We start from the raw sequence: 15000 nt of genomic DNA on the forward strand, positions 1-15000 counted from the left end.
TCGGTCTGTCTTTCATCCACACTCGTGGTCTGTGAATACACTGAAGCTGCCGCCCGGGTCATGTAGATCTTCATACACTGCACATGGCTGCATGGTGTCTGGAGGAGAAGTCTGGCGAGATGCTTCCTGAACTTTTCACCCACAAACACATAGAGGAACGGGTTGAGGCAGCTGTGTGAATACGCCACGGCTTCAGTGATCTGCAGCAGCAGCTGGATGGTTTTGCTGAGTTCACACCCTGGAGTCAAGATGTGCTTCAATTCTAGTGCCTTGAGGAACGCTGCGATGTTGTACGGTATCCAGCAGCAGAAGAACACCACCATGACCACAATAACAAGACGAATAGCCAGTTTTGTCGAAGTACGACGGGTATGAAGCTTCTGGAGGATCATAAAGTAACAAAATCCTAAAATGATCAGTGGAATTAGCAGCCCCAAAACATTCATTTTAAAGATAGACCCACTTTTTATATCATGGTGGTTATTTTCTGGATACGCGCTGCAAAGTGTTTCACTTCCATTGTTCATGACTCCAATATACAGAAGTTCAGGAAATGAAGACGCAACAGCGAGAATCCAGATGAAGATGCTCGCTAAAATCCCATAAGTCTTTGTACGGATTCTCAAGGAGGACATGACATGGACGATCGCCAAGTATCTGTCGATGCTCATCAGCACAATAAAGAAAATGCCGGCGTAAAACCCAATGTGGTACACGCTGAGGACCAGGGTGCACATGAAGCTACCAAAAACCCAGTGATCTCTGGCATAATGAGCCAAAAAGGGGAGAGTGGAGATTAGCAGAAGGTCAGAAATGATCAGGTTCAGGAGAGACACGTCAGTCAGGGTTTTAATATGAGAACCTCTCAGGATCACCCACAGCACCAGCATGTTGGCCAGCAAACCCACCACGAAGAACACGGAGTAGAGCACCGGAAGAATGTAGCTTGAATGGGTGCCGTAAACACACGGATCAGAAACATCACCGTAATCAAATTCAGGTGGAGAAATAAATTCAGGGCTGAAAACAGAAAAGACAGAATTACTACATGAGAAAGGTTCAGTGTGGAACATATCGAGTTCTGATCTAAAAACAGTAAATAAAGTCGAACTGTTTTAATCATTTCACAACCCAAAATGAGGAATTACAGTGGGATAATATTAGAGTATATCTGCATGCACACATTGTAGTTTCACAACCTTCATTTAGTGTTTTGTGGCTACATGAAGTGCACAGAAGCAAGAAATAAACAGATAAACAATGAGAGCAGAAGGTTTATTATTATTATTATTATTATTATTATTATTATTATTAAAAATGTGCAGTGATTATTGTGATAATTATAACCTGGATTGTTTCTGCAGAATTATGTTGACTGAACAGCAGACTCCATATTGTTAAATATGACGTTTAAATCATTTGTAATGCAAAACTGAGCGTTTTAGTGCAATTTTATAACCATTATCTTGCAAGTTGTTGGTTTGAGAACGCAGTAGAAGGTATACACAGTGCTGCATAACAGTGTTATAAACTCTATTGCCATCTTTACAACAGTTTCTGCATTGCTGGGGTGTAGATCACCTTATAAATAAATCATCCTGATTCATACTATAGACCTCCATACACGATAATATACTTTATGACCTGCATCATGACATTACACAAATTATACAACTAGAAATTCAGATCATATGGTAAAAGCCATTATGGTGGAAATATTCACAAAGATGCTTTTAATGTGTGTAAAAACTATTTAGTAAAATATTCTCACCTGAATGTTGTGTTACTGCTGCTGTACAACATCACTGCCATTCAGAATCAGACACTAAACACTTCTTCCTGAGGTGAACAATACAGAGAAAGGAGGAAGAGAATGAATAAATCTCTTGTGCTTGCAGATGAAGATCTGATTATTCCACAATTAAAGCATTTTATTCCAGTCTCACACCAGTTTGATTTTAAAGGGTAAATGACTGTATATGCATCAGAATCGCTTCAGAATTTTCACCAGGAAAACTGTACAAAAGTGAGTGTAATTATCCTTAAACAAAGAAACTCTATAGCTGAACTTTAATCTGTTACTTTTGATTCCATGCTTTTATTGGAAGAGTCACTAATCAGTAGTACAGGCACTTAGGAACCATTACAACCTGCTTGTATAACTTCCTGTCCTTTATAATCATATATAGAAACAGAACATGCACATTGTACATCAGTCTGAACAGCCACATTCCTCCACACTGACCTCACACAAAACCTCCAGGGAAAGCTTCCACAACACAACACACACAGAGCGAACGCTGGAAACAGGGTTTTTACACTAAATCCAAACACCAAATCAACTCAAATCAGTTCTGAATTACATCTAACATGTACAACATGGACAAAGACATACAAGAATTAATAACACAAAAGAGCAGTTTACAAACACAAAAACAGCTGGTCATCACTCACGGTCCGGTCCACCTACAGGCTCCAAACAAGAACTTTATTCTTTCACTTTCTCTCTAAGATGATCTCAGTGCTACAGAGAGAGAGAGAGAGAGAGAGAGAGAGAGAGAGAGAGAGAGAGAGAGAGAGACACACACACACACACACACACACACACACCTTCTTTTTTTACATTTTAAAAGAGAAAAACCCTAACTCTAGATATGACAATCATGTTTAATGCCAGATAATATCAGATTTTATTTGTCTAAATAAATAAATAAATAAATAAATAAATAAATAAATAATAAAGTAATATGATAAATAGAGAAATAAAATCAGGTAATGACAGTTAAATGTCGGGGGAGGGGCGTGTGATCATTTAGTTCAGTTCTGGTGCAAATACAATTCTTCATCTCTCACAGAACACAGAGTTTCTCCACAACACCACACAACCTTAACCATCTTCACCTCCACCACACTCATACACATTAACGTCAACTCTGATCAGCTATGTGGCCATTTTCTCCTCCCCAAAAATACATCAGTTACACATGAACCTGTTTCTCCTGACGTACTTAAAACAAGAATAAAACACTGAAGAGTAAAATCACATTAAAGGAAATTAAAAGCAGAAATAGTGACTGAAACCTGGAGCAGTGAGTAAAGGTGTGAAAAACAGAACGGACCGTCCTGTAGAACATCAGGGTTCAAAACAGAAATAAAACAGTTCACAGAGATGATGCAGTGTAAAATCCTCAATTGGAGGTCAGCAGCACACACACACACACACACACACACACACACACACACAAACACTGTCACGCGGCGCATATGAAGGCAGAGCCAACCTAAAGCAGCCGCAGAGCGGGATAATCCGGCAAACGGCAGTCCAAAATACAAATAATAATCACACTAATGTCCACAGTGCCAACACTCCGAAGGTGGCGTGGCAGGGAGATTTCTGACACCACCCCCCCCGAAGGGGCGGCACTGGACGCCCCCAACCCACAGAAAGCTCGGAGAGCCGGGGCACTCGGAGGACGGCCCCCCTGATCGTCCAGGGCCTAAAGTGACCAGGTGGACCCGCCACTGAGCGGGGAAAGCCGGGAAGGACCTGAAGCGGAGCGACCACCCCCAAGGAGAGCTAAAAGGGGACCATGGACACCGCGGGACCCAGGAACAGAGCACATTCCAACGCTGCGGCCAGGAATGGAGCAAAACCCCCAGGCGTCAACTGGAGACGGAGAGACGTCACCTACGGGGACCAGGAGCTGCACGATGCTCTCAGGGTAGACTGGAGGCGGAGCAACGCCCTCAGTGGAGGCCGGCAGCTGCAAAACGTTCTCGGCGGTGGTCTGAGGTAGCGGGCTGGCCACTACGGAAACCCAGAACGGATCGACTGCCTCCGCGGAGGCCTGGAACGGGGCCCCTTCCACCACATCGACCGGGAAGGGCGTAACGTCCCTCTTTGGGACCCTCAGGAGCAGATCGGAGCCTGCTGGGCAGCCTGGGAGTGGAAAGGAGCTCGCCTGGAGATCCACGAGCGGAGCCGAGCCCTCACAGAGGTCCTGAAACAGAGCCGAGCCCTCACGGAGGTCCTGAGACGGAGCGCAGCCCTCACGGAGGTCCTGAGACGGAGCGGAGCCCTCCTCGGGACACTGGGACGAAGCGGAGCCCTCCTCGGGACACTTGAGCGGAGCGGAGCCTTCCTCTGGACACTGGACCGGAGCGAAGCACTCCTCGGGACACTGGAGCGGAACCGAGCTCTTGGGGTCGCTAGGAAACAGAGAGGAGCTCACGGGGTCGCTCGGAGGCGGAGAGGAGCCCATGGGGTCACTCGGAGGCGGAGAGGAGCCCACGGGGTTGCTTGGAGGCGGAGTAGAGGTCACAGGGTCGCTCGAAGGCGGAGAGGAGCCCCCTGGAAAAACCTGGAACAAAGGGAAGCTCTCTGGAGACACCAGGAGCGGAGCTGAGCATTCTTGAGGGACCTGGAGCAAGGCGGAGCTCCCTGGCGGAACCTGGAGCAAGGCGGAGCTCTCCGGAGGGACCTGGAGCTGGGCGGAGCTCTCCGGAGAGACCTGGAGCTGGGCGGAGCTTTCCGGAGGGACTTGGAGCTAGGCGGAGCTCTCTGGAGGGACCTGGAGCTGGGCAGAGCTCTCTGGAGGGACCTGGGGCAGAGCTGAGCTTTCCGGGAGGTCCTGGAGCGGAGCCAAGCTTTCCGGGAGGTCCTGGGGCGGAGCAGAGCGCCCTTGGAGGTCCTGGGACGGGACCAAGCCTTCTTGGAGGTCCTGGGATAAGACCGAGCTCTACTGGCTAACCTGGAGCGGAGTGGAGTTCTCTGGAAAGGCCTGGGGCGTTTCAGAGAGAAAGACTGCGGAGACCCCTTGGAGGATCTGAGGCGGAGCAGAGCTTTACTGGAGAGTTCGAAGCATGGCGGAGATCTCCAGGAGATTCTGGTGCTGAGCCGTGTTCTCAGAGGCGGGTGAGAGGAGCTGGAGATCAGCCGTGACCAACCAAAGTTCCCTGGTGAGAAGCTGGAGGAACCGGGTGCACGAGCCAAACTCACCTCCATTTGTGTCCCACAGCTCGATGGCGAGAGAGAGTGATTCCCCCATCAGGAGAGACATGACTGAAGCGACCCTGGCTCTCTCCGTCGGGAAACGGGACGGATTCAACTCCATATAGTCTCTCACAGTCCGTAAAAAATCGCCCTATTTTGTTCTGTTGCCGAACATGACCGAGTGCCAGCCGCGAGCTTCCGAGTTTTCCTGGAGGCGGGGCTTGGCTGCTACTGAATCGCGACCGAGCGAACCCGACCACCGAGGTGCGATTCGCGCTGAGAACACGGAGTTAATCCGATCATGACTTTTCTTCTTTTTTCTTTTTTTTTTCAGTCCTTTATTCCTTTTCAGGGGTCGGTTATTATGTCACGCGGCGCATATGAAGGCGGAGGCAGAAATAGAAGCCGGCGTTTTTATTTAACAAACAGGCAGAGCCAACCTAAAGCACCCACAGAGCGGGATAATCCGGCAAACGGCAGTCCGAAATAATCACAATAATCACACTAATGTCCACGGTGCAGGGTGTGGCGCGGAGGCAGAGACGGAGAAACGTCAGAAGTCCGAGGCACGCTGAGAAACGCACACGCTGCCGTGGAGAGAACAAGGAATCCGGAAGGAGAAGGTGCGTAGCGGGGGAAGCATACGCGGAGCAGCGGGCCACCGGGAACCTGCACAGACAAACACGAGACTACACACACGTACATACAATAACCGACAGCCTGTGTAGGTGAGCGTGGGGTTTATATGGGTGGTGTAATGGGAAACGGAGATGAGCCTCAGCTGCTCCTTGTAAAGCCCGATTGCGAGCAGCTCCGTGCGGGCGGGGCACGCACGAGAGCAGGAGCGCGGTGCATCAGGGAATCCCAACCTCTGACAGCCTCCGAAGGGGGCGTGGCAGGGGATTCCTGACAAACACACACTGTGCCGGCAAGTCAAACTCTATCCCTAACCCAGACTTGAAGCAGGTGGGGACAGTTGGCTGGGCCAAGGACAGATTAAAGATGTCCATTAAGACCTCAGCTGCTCCCTGCATGCTCTGAGTACACGGCCAGGGATGCCATAAGGGTTGACTGCTGACCTTGCCCAGGGGAGCACACACTTCAGAGGTGAAGAGTGTGAGTTGCTGCTCACTTGGTAATAGCTCTGCTTTGAGCATGTGCTCTGTGTTCCCCTTATCAAAACCACTGTAGAAGAGGTTGTGCTTGTCGGGAAGTAAAGCAGAGCTCGGAGGTCTACTGCTGGGGGTTTGAGGTCACTGAGAGCCTGAATCAATTGCCACATGCGTTGGGGGTCAATAGAGTTGAAGCGCCCCTCAATACACTGTTTGTGTAGATGCTTGGCTTTGCAGATTCTCTTCTTAAGATTATCTCTGGCAACACTATTAGCAGGAGGTAAAACTTCCGGTTCACCTAAAGGCTTCTAATTGTGGAACACTATGATGTTGATTTGTGTGGTCACTTGGACTCCTTCAATGCATCACTTTAGCATAGAGACATATATACAGTTTGATTAATTATATCCTCAGCCCCCCCTTCCCCCACCCTGTTAGCCGTTTACCCCGTTACTCAATCCACAAACTCATTCATTATAGACTTTAAAGCCTAGCAAAGTCCACAGTCCTGTTTATAATAAAACCTGAACAGCAGCTGAAGTCTGTTTTCATAATCAGAACCTTCTGCATGCTGCATGCTTTCAGAATTTCATTTTCAGTTGCATGTTCTGCTGATTTGACACATTTTGCTTTTTTCTTAGAAAGAGTTGGTGAGACAATGATTTTCCTTTTATTTACAGATAGAGAGAGAGAGCGAGAGAGAGAGAGAGAGAGAGAGGGAGAGAGAGAGAGAGAGAGAGATTGTGTGTGTGTGTTAAACTTTAACAAAGAACTAAAGACCTTTGAGTGAACTGATAAACCCACTCAAGTCTTCCATCCATTTTGATTGATCATCTGGCAGACGCCCCTTTATCCAGAGTGTCTTATATCATTATATCATTTATATAATAAGTGCTGTGAGGGAGGGGCTGCTGGTCCGTTTGTAGACGAACATCAATGTTTTTAATCTGATGCTGAAGCTACAGGAAGTTACAAGTCATGCATCTGCATTCATTATGATCCTTCACTGCATTTTTTAGTTATGGAGTTGAATAACCATTTTTATGGAGTCCTGGAAAACCTCTAATGTGCATCCCTGTGCTTTCTCTACAGGGAAGTTCATTCCAGAAGAATACCACAATGATGATGGAATGTTGAGTGTAAAGAGGAAAAAACCCTCATTCCTAATTCTCTCTGATCACAGGAACCTCGAGTAGGTAAAATCAGCTACAGGAAGAGGTTGCATCTACATCATATCAGGTAAGATCTTTGGTGTGTGCAGGTCAGTTTGAACCTGTATGACTAATTCACATCAAACATCTAAACCATTTTATTCTACAGTTTCATTTGGTCTGACTTTCTAATTACACAAAACCAGCAGCAGCTCAGAGATTCATATCTTTATACTGCATTCATGTGTCTTATCCTGAACTTATTATGGAGGTTGTCCAGATCCTGAAACGCTTCATCACATTTCTTTAAAAAGAACATAATCCAGAAAGAAGATAAATGAATGTCTGGAAACTTCATATAAATCCCAACGTTTTTATTTATATTCCACATAAAAAGGTCACTTCAATACAACATTCAGTGTAAAACAAAGTCTGAATAATTTTACAAAAAAACCCAGAAATAAATTATGCATATATGAATAAAATTAAGTCTTCAAATATTAAAAAATTTTGAATATATACATCTTTCTGAGTGAATATATAAAAGTAAAAGTACAAAAAGCAAGGCTACGACCTAACAGCAGGAAAATATACTATCTGGACAAAAGAGAAAGATGTTCAAGACTGTTAGTAAAGTCGGGTATTGATGTAGGTGAAAATGTGAGGAAGTCTGGGGTGCAGTCAGCGTTCATATTCATCCCAAAGGTGTTCAGTGGGGTTTGGAGCATAGCAGATCCTTCACTCCAGCCCATGGAAAGCAGATCTTCATGGGAGCTGGTTTGTAGGAAAATCTAATGCCATCACATCCAAAGACGTCCGATAAAATTGTGTGCTTCTAAATTTGTGCTAACAGTTTGGACACAGCACGTAGAGGAACAGGTTGAGGCAGCTGCGTGAATACGCCACGGCTTCAGTGATCTGCAGCAGCAGCTGGATGGTTATGCTGAGTTCACACCCTGGAGTCAAGATGTGCTTCAATTCCAGTGCCTTGAGGAACGCTGCAATGTTGTACGGTATCCAGCAGCAGAAGAACACCACCATGACCACAATAACAAGACGAACAGTGAGTTTTGTAGAAGTACGAAGGGTATGAAGCTTCTGGAGCACCATGAAGTAACAAAACCCCACAATGATGAGTGGAATTAGCAGCCCCAAAACATTCATTTTAAAGATACACCCACTTTTTATATCATGGTGGTTATATTCTGGATACGCGCTGCAAACTGTTTTAGTTCCATTGCTTATGACTCTAAGATGCAGGAGTTCAGGAAATGAAGACGCAACAGCGAGAATCCAGATGAAGATGCTCGCTAAAATCCCATAAGACTTGGTACGAATTCTCAAGGAGGACACGGCACACCCACCACGAAGAACACGGAGTAGAGCACCGGGAGAATGTGGCTTGAATGGGTGCTGTAATCACACGGTCCAGGAGGTAAACCACCGTAATCAAATTCAGTGGTAGAAATAAATTCAGGGCTGAAAACAGAAAAGACAGAATTACTACATGAGAAAGGTTTAGTGTGATTATTGTGATAATTACAACAACCCAGCCATTAGGGGGGCACAAGCCAGTGCACTCTTAGTGCCGGTCCCAAGCCCGGGTAAATGGGGAGGGTTGCGTTAGGAAGGGCATTCATCGTAAAACATGCGCCAAATCGAATATGCGGATCACAAATAAGAATTCCATACCGGATCGGTCGAGGCCCGGGTTACCAACGACCGCCACAGGTATCGTTAGCCGACAGGGTACCGATGGAAATTGTGCTACTGTTGGCCGAAGGAGGAGAAGGAGAGGAGGAAGACGTCTACAGAGACAGCAGGGAAAGGAGAAGTGGAGGAGAGTGGAGGTTCGGGTTGGTACTTTAAATGTTGGTACTATGACTGGTAAAGGGAGAGAGATAGCTGATATGATGGAGAGGAGAAAGGTAGAGATGTTGTGTGTTCAGGAGACCAAGTGGAAAGGGAGTAAGACCAGGAACATTGGAGGTGTTTAAACTGTTCTATTATGTTGTGGATGGAAAGAGAAATGGTGTAGTGGGGATTCTGAAGGAAGAGTACAGTAAGAGTGTAGTGGAGGTGAAGAGAGTTTCTGATAGGGTGATGATCGTGAAGGTGGAAGTTGAAGGGATGATGATAAATGTCATCAGTGCCTATGCTCCACAAATCGGCTGTGAGATGGAGGAGAAGGAAAGATTCTGGAGTGAATTAGATGAAGTGGTAGATGGTGTAGGAAAGAACGATTGGTGATTGGGGCAGACTTTAATGGGCATGTAGGTGAAGGGAACAGAGGTGATGAGGAGGTGATGGTAGGTATGGCCTAAAGGAGAGGAATGTGGAAGGGCAGATGGTGGTAGATTTTGCTAAAAGGATGGAAATGGCAGTGGTGAACACTTATTTTAAGAAGAAGGAGGATCATAGGGTGACATATAAGAGTGGAGGAAGGTGCACACAGGTGGACTATGTTTTATGCAGGAGATGCAACCTGAAGGAGATTGGAGACTGTAAGGTGTTGGCAGGGGACAGTGTAGCTAGACAGCATCGGATGGTGGTCTGTAGGATGATTTTGGAGGTTAAGAAAAAAAGGAGGAGAGTGAGGACTGAAAGAAGAATAAGATGGTGGAAACTGAAGGAGGAAGAGTGTAGTGTGAGGTTCAGGGAAGAGGTCAGACAGGGTCTCGGTGGTGGTGAAGAGGTGTTGGATGATTGGGTATCTATGGCAGGAGTGATGAGGGTGGCAGCTAGAAAAGTACTTGGTGTGACATCTGGAAATAGAAAGGCAGACAAAGAGACATGGTGGTGGAATGAGGAAGTGCAGGAGAACAGAAGGAGAAAGAGGTTGGAGAAACAGAAGTGGGATCGACGGAGTGATGAGAAAAGTAGGCAGGAGAACAAGGAGATGCAGCAGCAGGTAAAGAGGGATGTGGCGAAAGCCAAGATAAAGGCATATGAGGAGCTGTAGGAGAGGTTGGACACTAAGGGAGGAGAAAAGGATTTATACCGATTGGCCAGGCAGAGGGACCGAGCTTGAAAGGATGTGCTGCAAGTTAGAGCAATAAAGAATAGAGATGGAAATGTGTTGACTAGTGAGGAGAGTGTGTTGAGAAGGTGGAGGAAGTATTTTGAACAGCTGATGAATGAGGAAAATCAGAGGGAGAGAAGGTTGGATGATGTGGAGTTGGTGAAGCAGGATGTGGATAGGATTAGTAAGGAGGAAGTGAGAGCAGCGATTAAGAGAATGAAGAGTGGTTGGACCAGATGACACCTGTAGAAGCATGTAGATGTTTAGGAGAGATGCAGTGGAGTTTTTAACCAGATTGTTTAACAAGATTCTGGAAGGTGAGAGGATGCCTGAGGAATAGAGAAGGTGTGTGCTGGTACCAATCTTTAAGAATAAGGGAGATGTGCAGACCTGCACAGTAGGAATGACAGACTGGTTCAGGGTGAAGGTTGGACTGCATCAAGGATCTTCCCTGAGCCCTGAAGAGTGACAGTAGTGATTTGTGATAGAAGAGTATCTGTAGACTGAAAGGGAACGTTTATAGGACTGTGGTGAGACCTGAGATGTTGTATGGATTAGAGACAGTGGTATTTAGTAAAAGACAGGAGGTGGAGCTGGAGGTAGCAGACCTGAAGATTTTAGGGTTTCGTTAGGAGTGATGACGATGGACAGGATTAGAAATGAGTTTATTAGAGGGACAGCCCATGTAGGATGTTTTGGTGACAAGGTGAGGGAGGTAAGATTGAGATGGTTTGGACATGTGCAGAGGAGGGACATGGGGTATATCAGTAGGAGAATGCTGAAGATGGAGCCACCAGGAACTAGGAAAAGAGGAAGGCCAAGGAGGAGGTTCATGGATGTGGTGAGGGAAGACATGCAGGTAGTTGGTGTGTAAGAGGCAGATGTAGAGGACAGGGGGGGATGAAGACGGATGATCCGCTGTGGTGACCCCTAATGGGAGCAGCCGAAAGAAGAAGAAGATTGTGATCATTACAACATGGATTGTTTCTGCAGAAATACACACCAGACCCCATGTTGTTAAATGTGAGGTTTTTCCCTGCGTCTGCTGTTAAAGTAAAGTGGTCTGGTTTTAGTGCAGTGGTCTTTACCCTGCTGAAAATCTCTCTCTCTCTCTCTCTCTCTCTCTTTCTCTTTCTGCTGTTTCTAATCAGAAAATCTTACAGCTTCATTAGTGTGAACCACACACAGGTAATCTTCAAGCCCAAGAGAAGTCAGCAGCAATGCAACATGACTCTGAGTGCAACAACCTTCACCACACGTGAATATTGATACGTTTTTTACTTTTTTATATCAGCGAATGGGTTTAATGAAAATAACAATTCATATCCAGAGCTCACCAGCAGATAGTTATATTTACACTTAAGCTCAAATCTCAAACTTGTTCCTGTAGTCATTATTCAAAGCAAATAGATTGTCATAGTGATGATACAGTGGAGGACCATCTCACACAGCAGCACAGCTAATCTTTCAACCACTTCCCTTTCAGCTAATACCATCATTTAGTAAAGATCAAGCAAATTCTTGATGCAGATAAAAGACAGGAAGCGTGTACACTAGGTTGGGTGTGCACAAAGCATTATAACGCAATACTGCATGGTTTTAGTGCAATTTTATAACCATTATCTTGCAAGTTGTTGGTTTGACAACGCAGTAGAAGGTATACACAGTGCTGCATAACAGTGTTATAAACTCTATTGCCATCTTTACAACAGTTTCTGCATTGCTGGGGTGTAGATCACCTTATAAATAAATCATCCTGATTCATACTATAGACCTCCATACACGATAATATACTTTATGACCTGCATCATGACATTACACAAATGATACAACTAGAAATTCAGATCATATGGTAAAAGCCATTATGGTGGAAATATTCACAAAGATGCTTTTAATGTGTGTAAAAACTATTTAGTAAAATATTCTCACCTGAATGTTGTGTTACTGCTGCTGTACAACATCACTGCCATTCAGAATCAGACACTAAACACTTCTTCCTGAGGTGAACAATACAGAGAAAGGAGGAAGAGAATGGATAAATCTTGCAGATGAAGATCTGATTATTCCACAATTAAAGCATTTTATTCCAGTCTCACACCAGTTTGATTTTAAAGGGTAAATGACTGTATATGCATCAGAATCGCTTCAGAATTTTCACCAGGAAAACTGTAAAAAAGTGAGTGTAATTATCCTTAAACAAAGAAACTCTATAGCTGAACTTTAATCTGTTACTTTTGATTCCATGCTTTTATTGGAAGAGTCACTAATCAGTAGTACAGGCACTTAGGAACCATTACAACCTGCTTGTATAACTTCCTGTCCTTTATAATCATATATAGAAACAGAACATGCACATTGTACATCAGTCTGAACAGCCACATTCCTCCACACTGACCTCACACAAAACCTCCAGGGAAAGCTTCCACAACACAACACACACAGAGCGAACGCTGGAAACAGGGTTTTTACACTAAATCCAAACACCAAATCAACTCAAATCAGTTCTGAATTACATCTAACATGTACAACATGGACAAAGACATACAAGAATTAATAACACAAAAGAGCAGTTTACAAACACAAAAACAGCTGGTCATCACATCACTCATCAATCACACATCTCCCCTTTACCCCCTGCACTCCAGGGGTTCCTCCTCTGTAGAGCTGGTCTCACCAATTTTCACCCTTATTCAGAGCGAATACGTGCTGCCAGGTCTTCCCCTTATGAACGGTCTGTCCCTGCGATTTTCACCAGCACCAGCTGATGATCTTTGAGGAGATGAGAGCTATGGACAGTGTGGGGGTGGTTGCACTGGAGAATTCTAGGCGACTCCCATTGACCAGAGGCTCCTCCAGCAGCCAGTGTAGTGTTCCACAGCCCTTAATCAGTTTTTAAAAAAGTCCATATTTTAATATATCTTTGGGACCAGCTACTTCCACCTGCTCAGTCTGCCCTTGATGTGCTCTACAGTGCCTTCCCAGTTTTTATTTAAAAACTCATTACTCCCCAGGTAGACACCCAGGTATTTAAAACAACACCAGGCCTCCTGGGAGTTTTGGCTCCCCACTCCCCGATAAAAAAAAAAAAGCTTCACTCTTTCCCCAGTTAACCTTCGCTGATGATAAAAAACCAAAATATCACTTAAAACATTCACCTCAGTCTGGGATCCCACTGTTACAGTCAGGTCATCTGCATACGCTGACAGGTAGAGTGAAGCATTAGAGTGTAAAATATTAAAACCAGAATGACGATTTCTCATTTTGCATAACAGATGTTCAATAGCTAGAGTGTTCAACATTCCTGACAGTGAACAGCCCTGCCTGATCCCCAGTTTACACTTTAAAAGGAGCCCATAAACCACCATTCACCTTCAGTAAACACTCAATTTCACTGTACAACACCTTGAACCCAAAGCTTTCCACCACCTTCCACAAGTATTTATGCTCAACCCGGGCAGAAGCCTTTTTCTGGTCTAGGAAATTTAGGTATATGCTGTCAAATATCGACCTGCCAGACACACAGTACGTCTGGTCATGGTGAATGATCTGTTACATCACTTTGTCAGTCTCGATGCTAATGCTTTTAAAAGCAGTTTGCAGTCAGTGAACAGTAGTGACTCTGGCCGCCAGTTCTTTGGGTGGGTCAGGTCTCCTTTATTGGCAGCAGGTTTAGGATGGCTCTCCTGCAGCTCATTGATATCTGACCCCCTCTGACACTGTCCTGTAGGACCTCCAGCACATCCTGCCCTGTTACTGCCCAGATGACTTGAAAAACACAACAGGGAGACCATCTATACCTGGTGCCCACCCGTTCTCCATGCCCTGGAGAGCCTCTTGAAGCTCAGCCAGTGTCAGCTCCCGATCCAAATCCTTGGCCATTTACTTTGTGAGCTTTGGCAGGTCCTTGAGGAAGCTCTCCCTTATTAACTGTGCCCCTGACCTCTCACTGCTATACAGTTTCGAGTAGACTGTCTTCTGGCGAATTTAAGTGGGCTCTGATGTGAGATCCATCTCGGTGATGCTTTTAAAGCGTGAGCAGACCAGCGCCCCCTGTGCTGTAGTGTCCAACAGGTCGTTCAATGAGGTTCTGCGTGATTTCTGTCTATATTTTCTGCTGTACAATTAAAATCACAGCAGTGCTGCAGTTTAAAACAACATTATTCTCTCCACTGCACTACTATGAGTGTACAGATAAAAACAAAAACCTTTACCTCACTTTTAAAATTCTCCTGTTTAATATTTCTTCAGCAGTGTAAGAAACAGGAATAAATTACGAGTATAAAGCAGGACAACACCACCACTAAGTGATGTGTTGTGACTTAAAATCACCAACCCGTCAGACTCCTTCACACAATCAGCAGCATTACTGCCATCGCTGTGGGTTTCCTGTAGAATAGCAACATCAATGCTCTTCTGCTTATTGAGCTCATAAAGGTTTGCTCTCTTTTTATATTCCCTCTCTCCATTTATATTAAAACACACAACTTGAATCCCGTTCATTAAAATGAAAACAACAAATGCTTAAAAACTCCACACATCAGTCTTCATCAGAGTTCTCTCTATTGACCTCCATTAGCAGCCTTTTCAATCAGTGTGGATTTACAGCCGAGGGGATTTTCTTCATGGGGAAGTAGATTCGCCCGTACCGAGACAGCTCTTTAACTATCGCCTCATCACTAATAAAAGGAGGAACATTTGACAGCATTACTTTTTTGCCGGAGA

General features: G+C 45.2%; 2 protein-coding genes and 1 long non-coding RNA gene across 4 annotated transcripts in view; 1 reads left to right on the plus strand and 2 right to left on the minus strand.

The window, feature by feature from the left end:
- The window catches only part of LOC310726428 (C-C chemokine receptor type 4-like), a 13302-nt gene extending 430 nt beyond the window's left edge, over positions 1-12872 (minus strand). Inside the window, exons 1-5 of one of the 2 annotated variants that reach the window (XM_083541964.1) lie at positions 12679-12872; positions 12208-12275; positions 2251-2524; positions 1772-1839; positions 1-1020 (exon numbers count right to left, since the gene is read on the minus strand). The exon at positions 1-1020 is cut by the window's left edge and continues 430 nt beyond it. In XM_083541964.1, coding sequence (XP_083398090.1) covers positions 1-1020; positions 1772-1812 — 1061 coding nt within the window. In that variant the 5' untranslated portion in view covers positions 1813-1839; positions 2251-2524; positions 12208-12275; positions 12679-12872. Of the gene's footprint in view, positions 1021-1771; positions 2056-2245; positions 2525-12207; positions 12276-12678 lie in introns of both variants that reach the window. The other variant, XM_083541963.1, reaches the window with a different exon arrangement.
- The window catches only part of LOC310726522, a 14248-nt gene continuing 5156 nt past the window's right edge, over positions 5909-15000 (plus strand). The window contains exons 1-2 of the long non-coding RNA XR_014533781.1: positions 5909-7344; positions 11430-11536. This is a non-coding gene — a long non-coding RNA (uncharacterized lncRNA). The remainder of the gene's footprint in view (positions 7345-11429; positions 11537-15000) is intronic.
- On the minus strand, positions 8103-11291 carry LOC310734161 (C-C chemokine receptor type 1-like; the record flags this gene model as incomplete). The annotated part of the gene is made up of 2 exons (XM_083555840.1): positions 8103-8669; positions 11280-11291. The coding sequence occupies 2 exons, from the start codon at positions 11289-11291 to the stop codon at positions 8103-8105; spliced, it is 579 nt and encodes a 192-aa protein (XP_083411966.1).

Source organism: Silurus aristotelis, assembly GCF_946808225.1.
Source record: "Silurus aristotelis genome assembly, chromosome: 1".
Lineage (NCBI taxonomy): Eukaryota > Metazoa > Chordata > Actinopteri > Siluriformes > Siluridae > Silurus > Silurus aristotelis.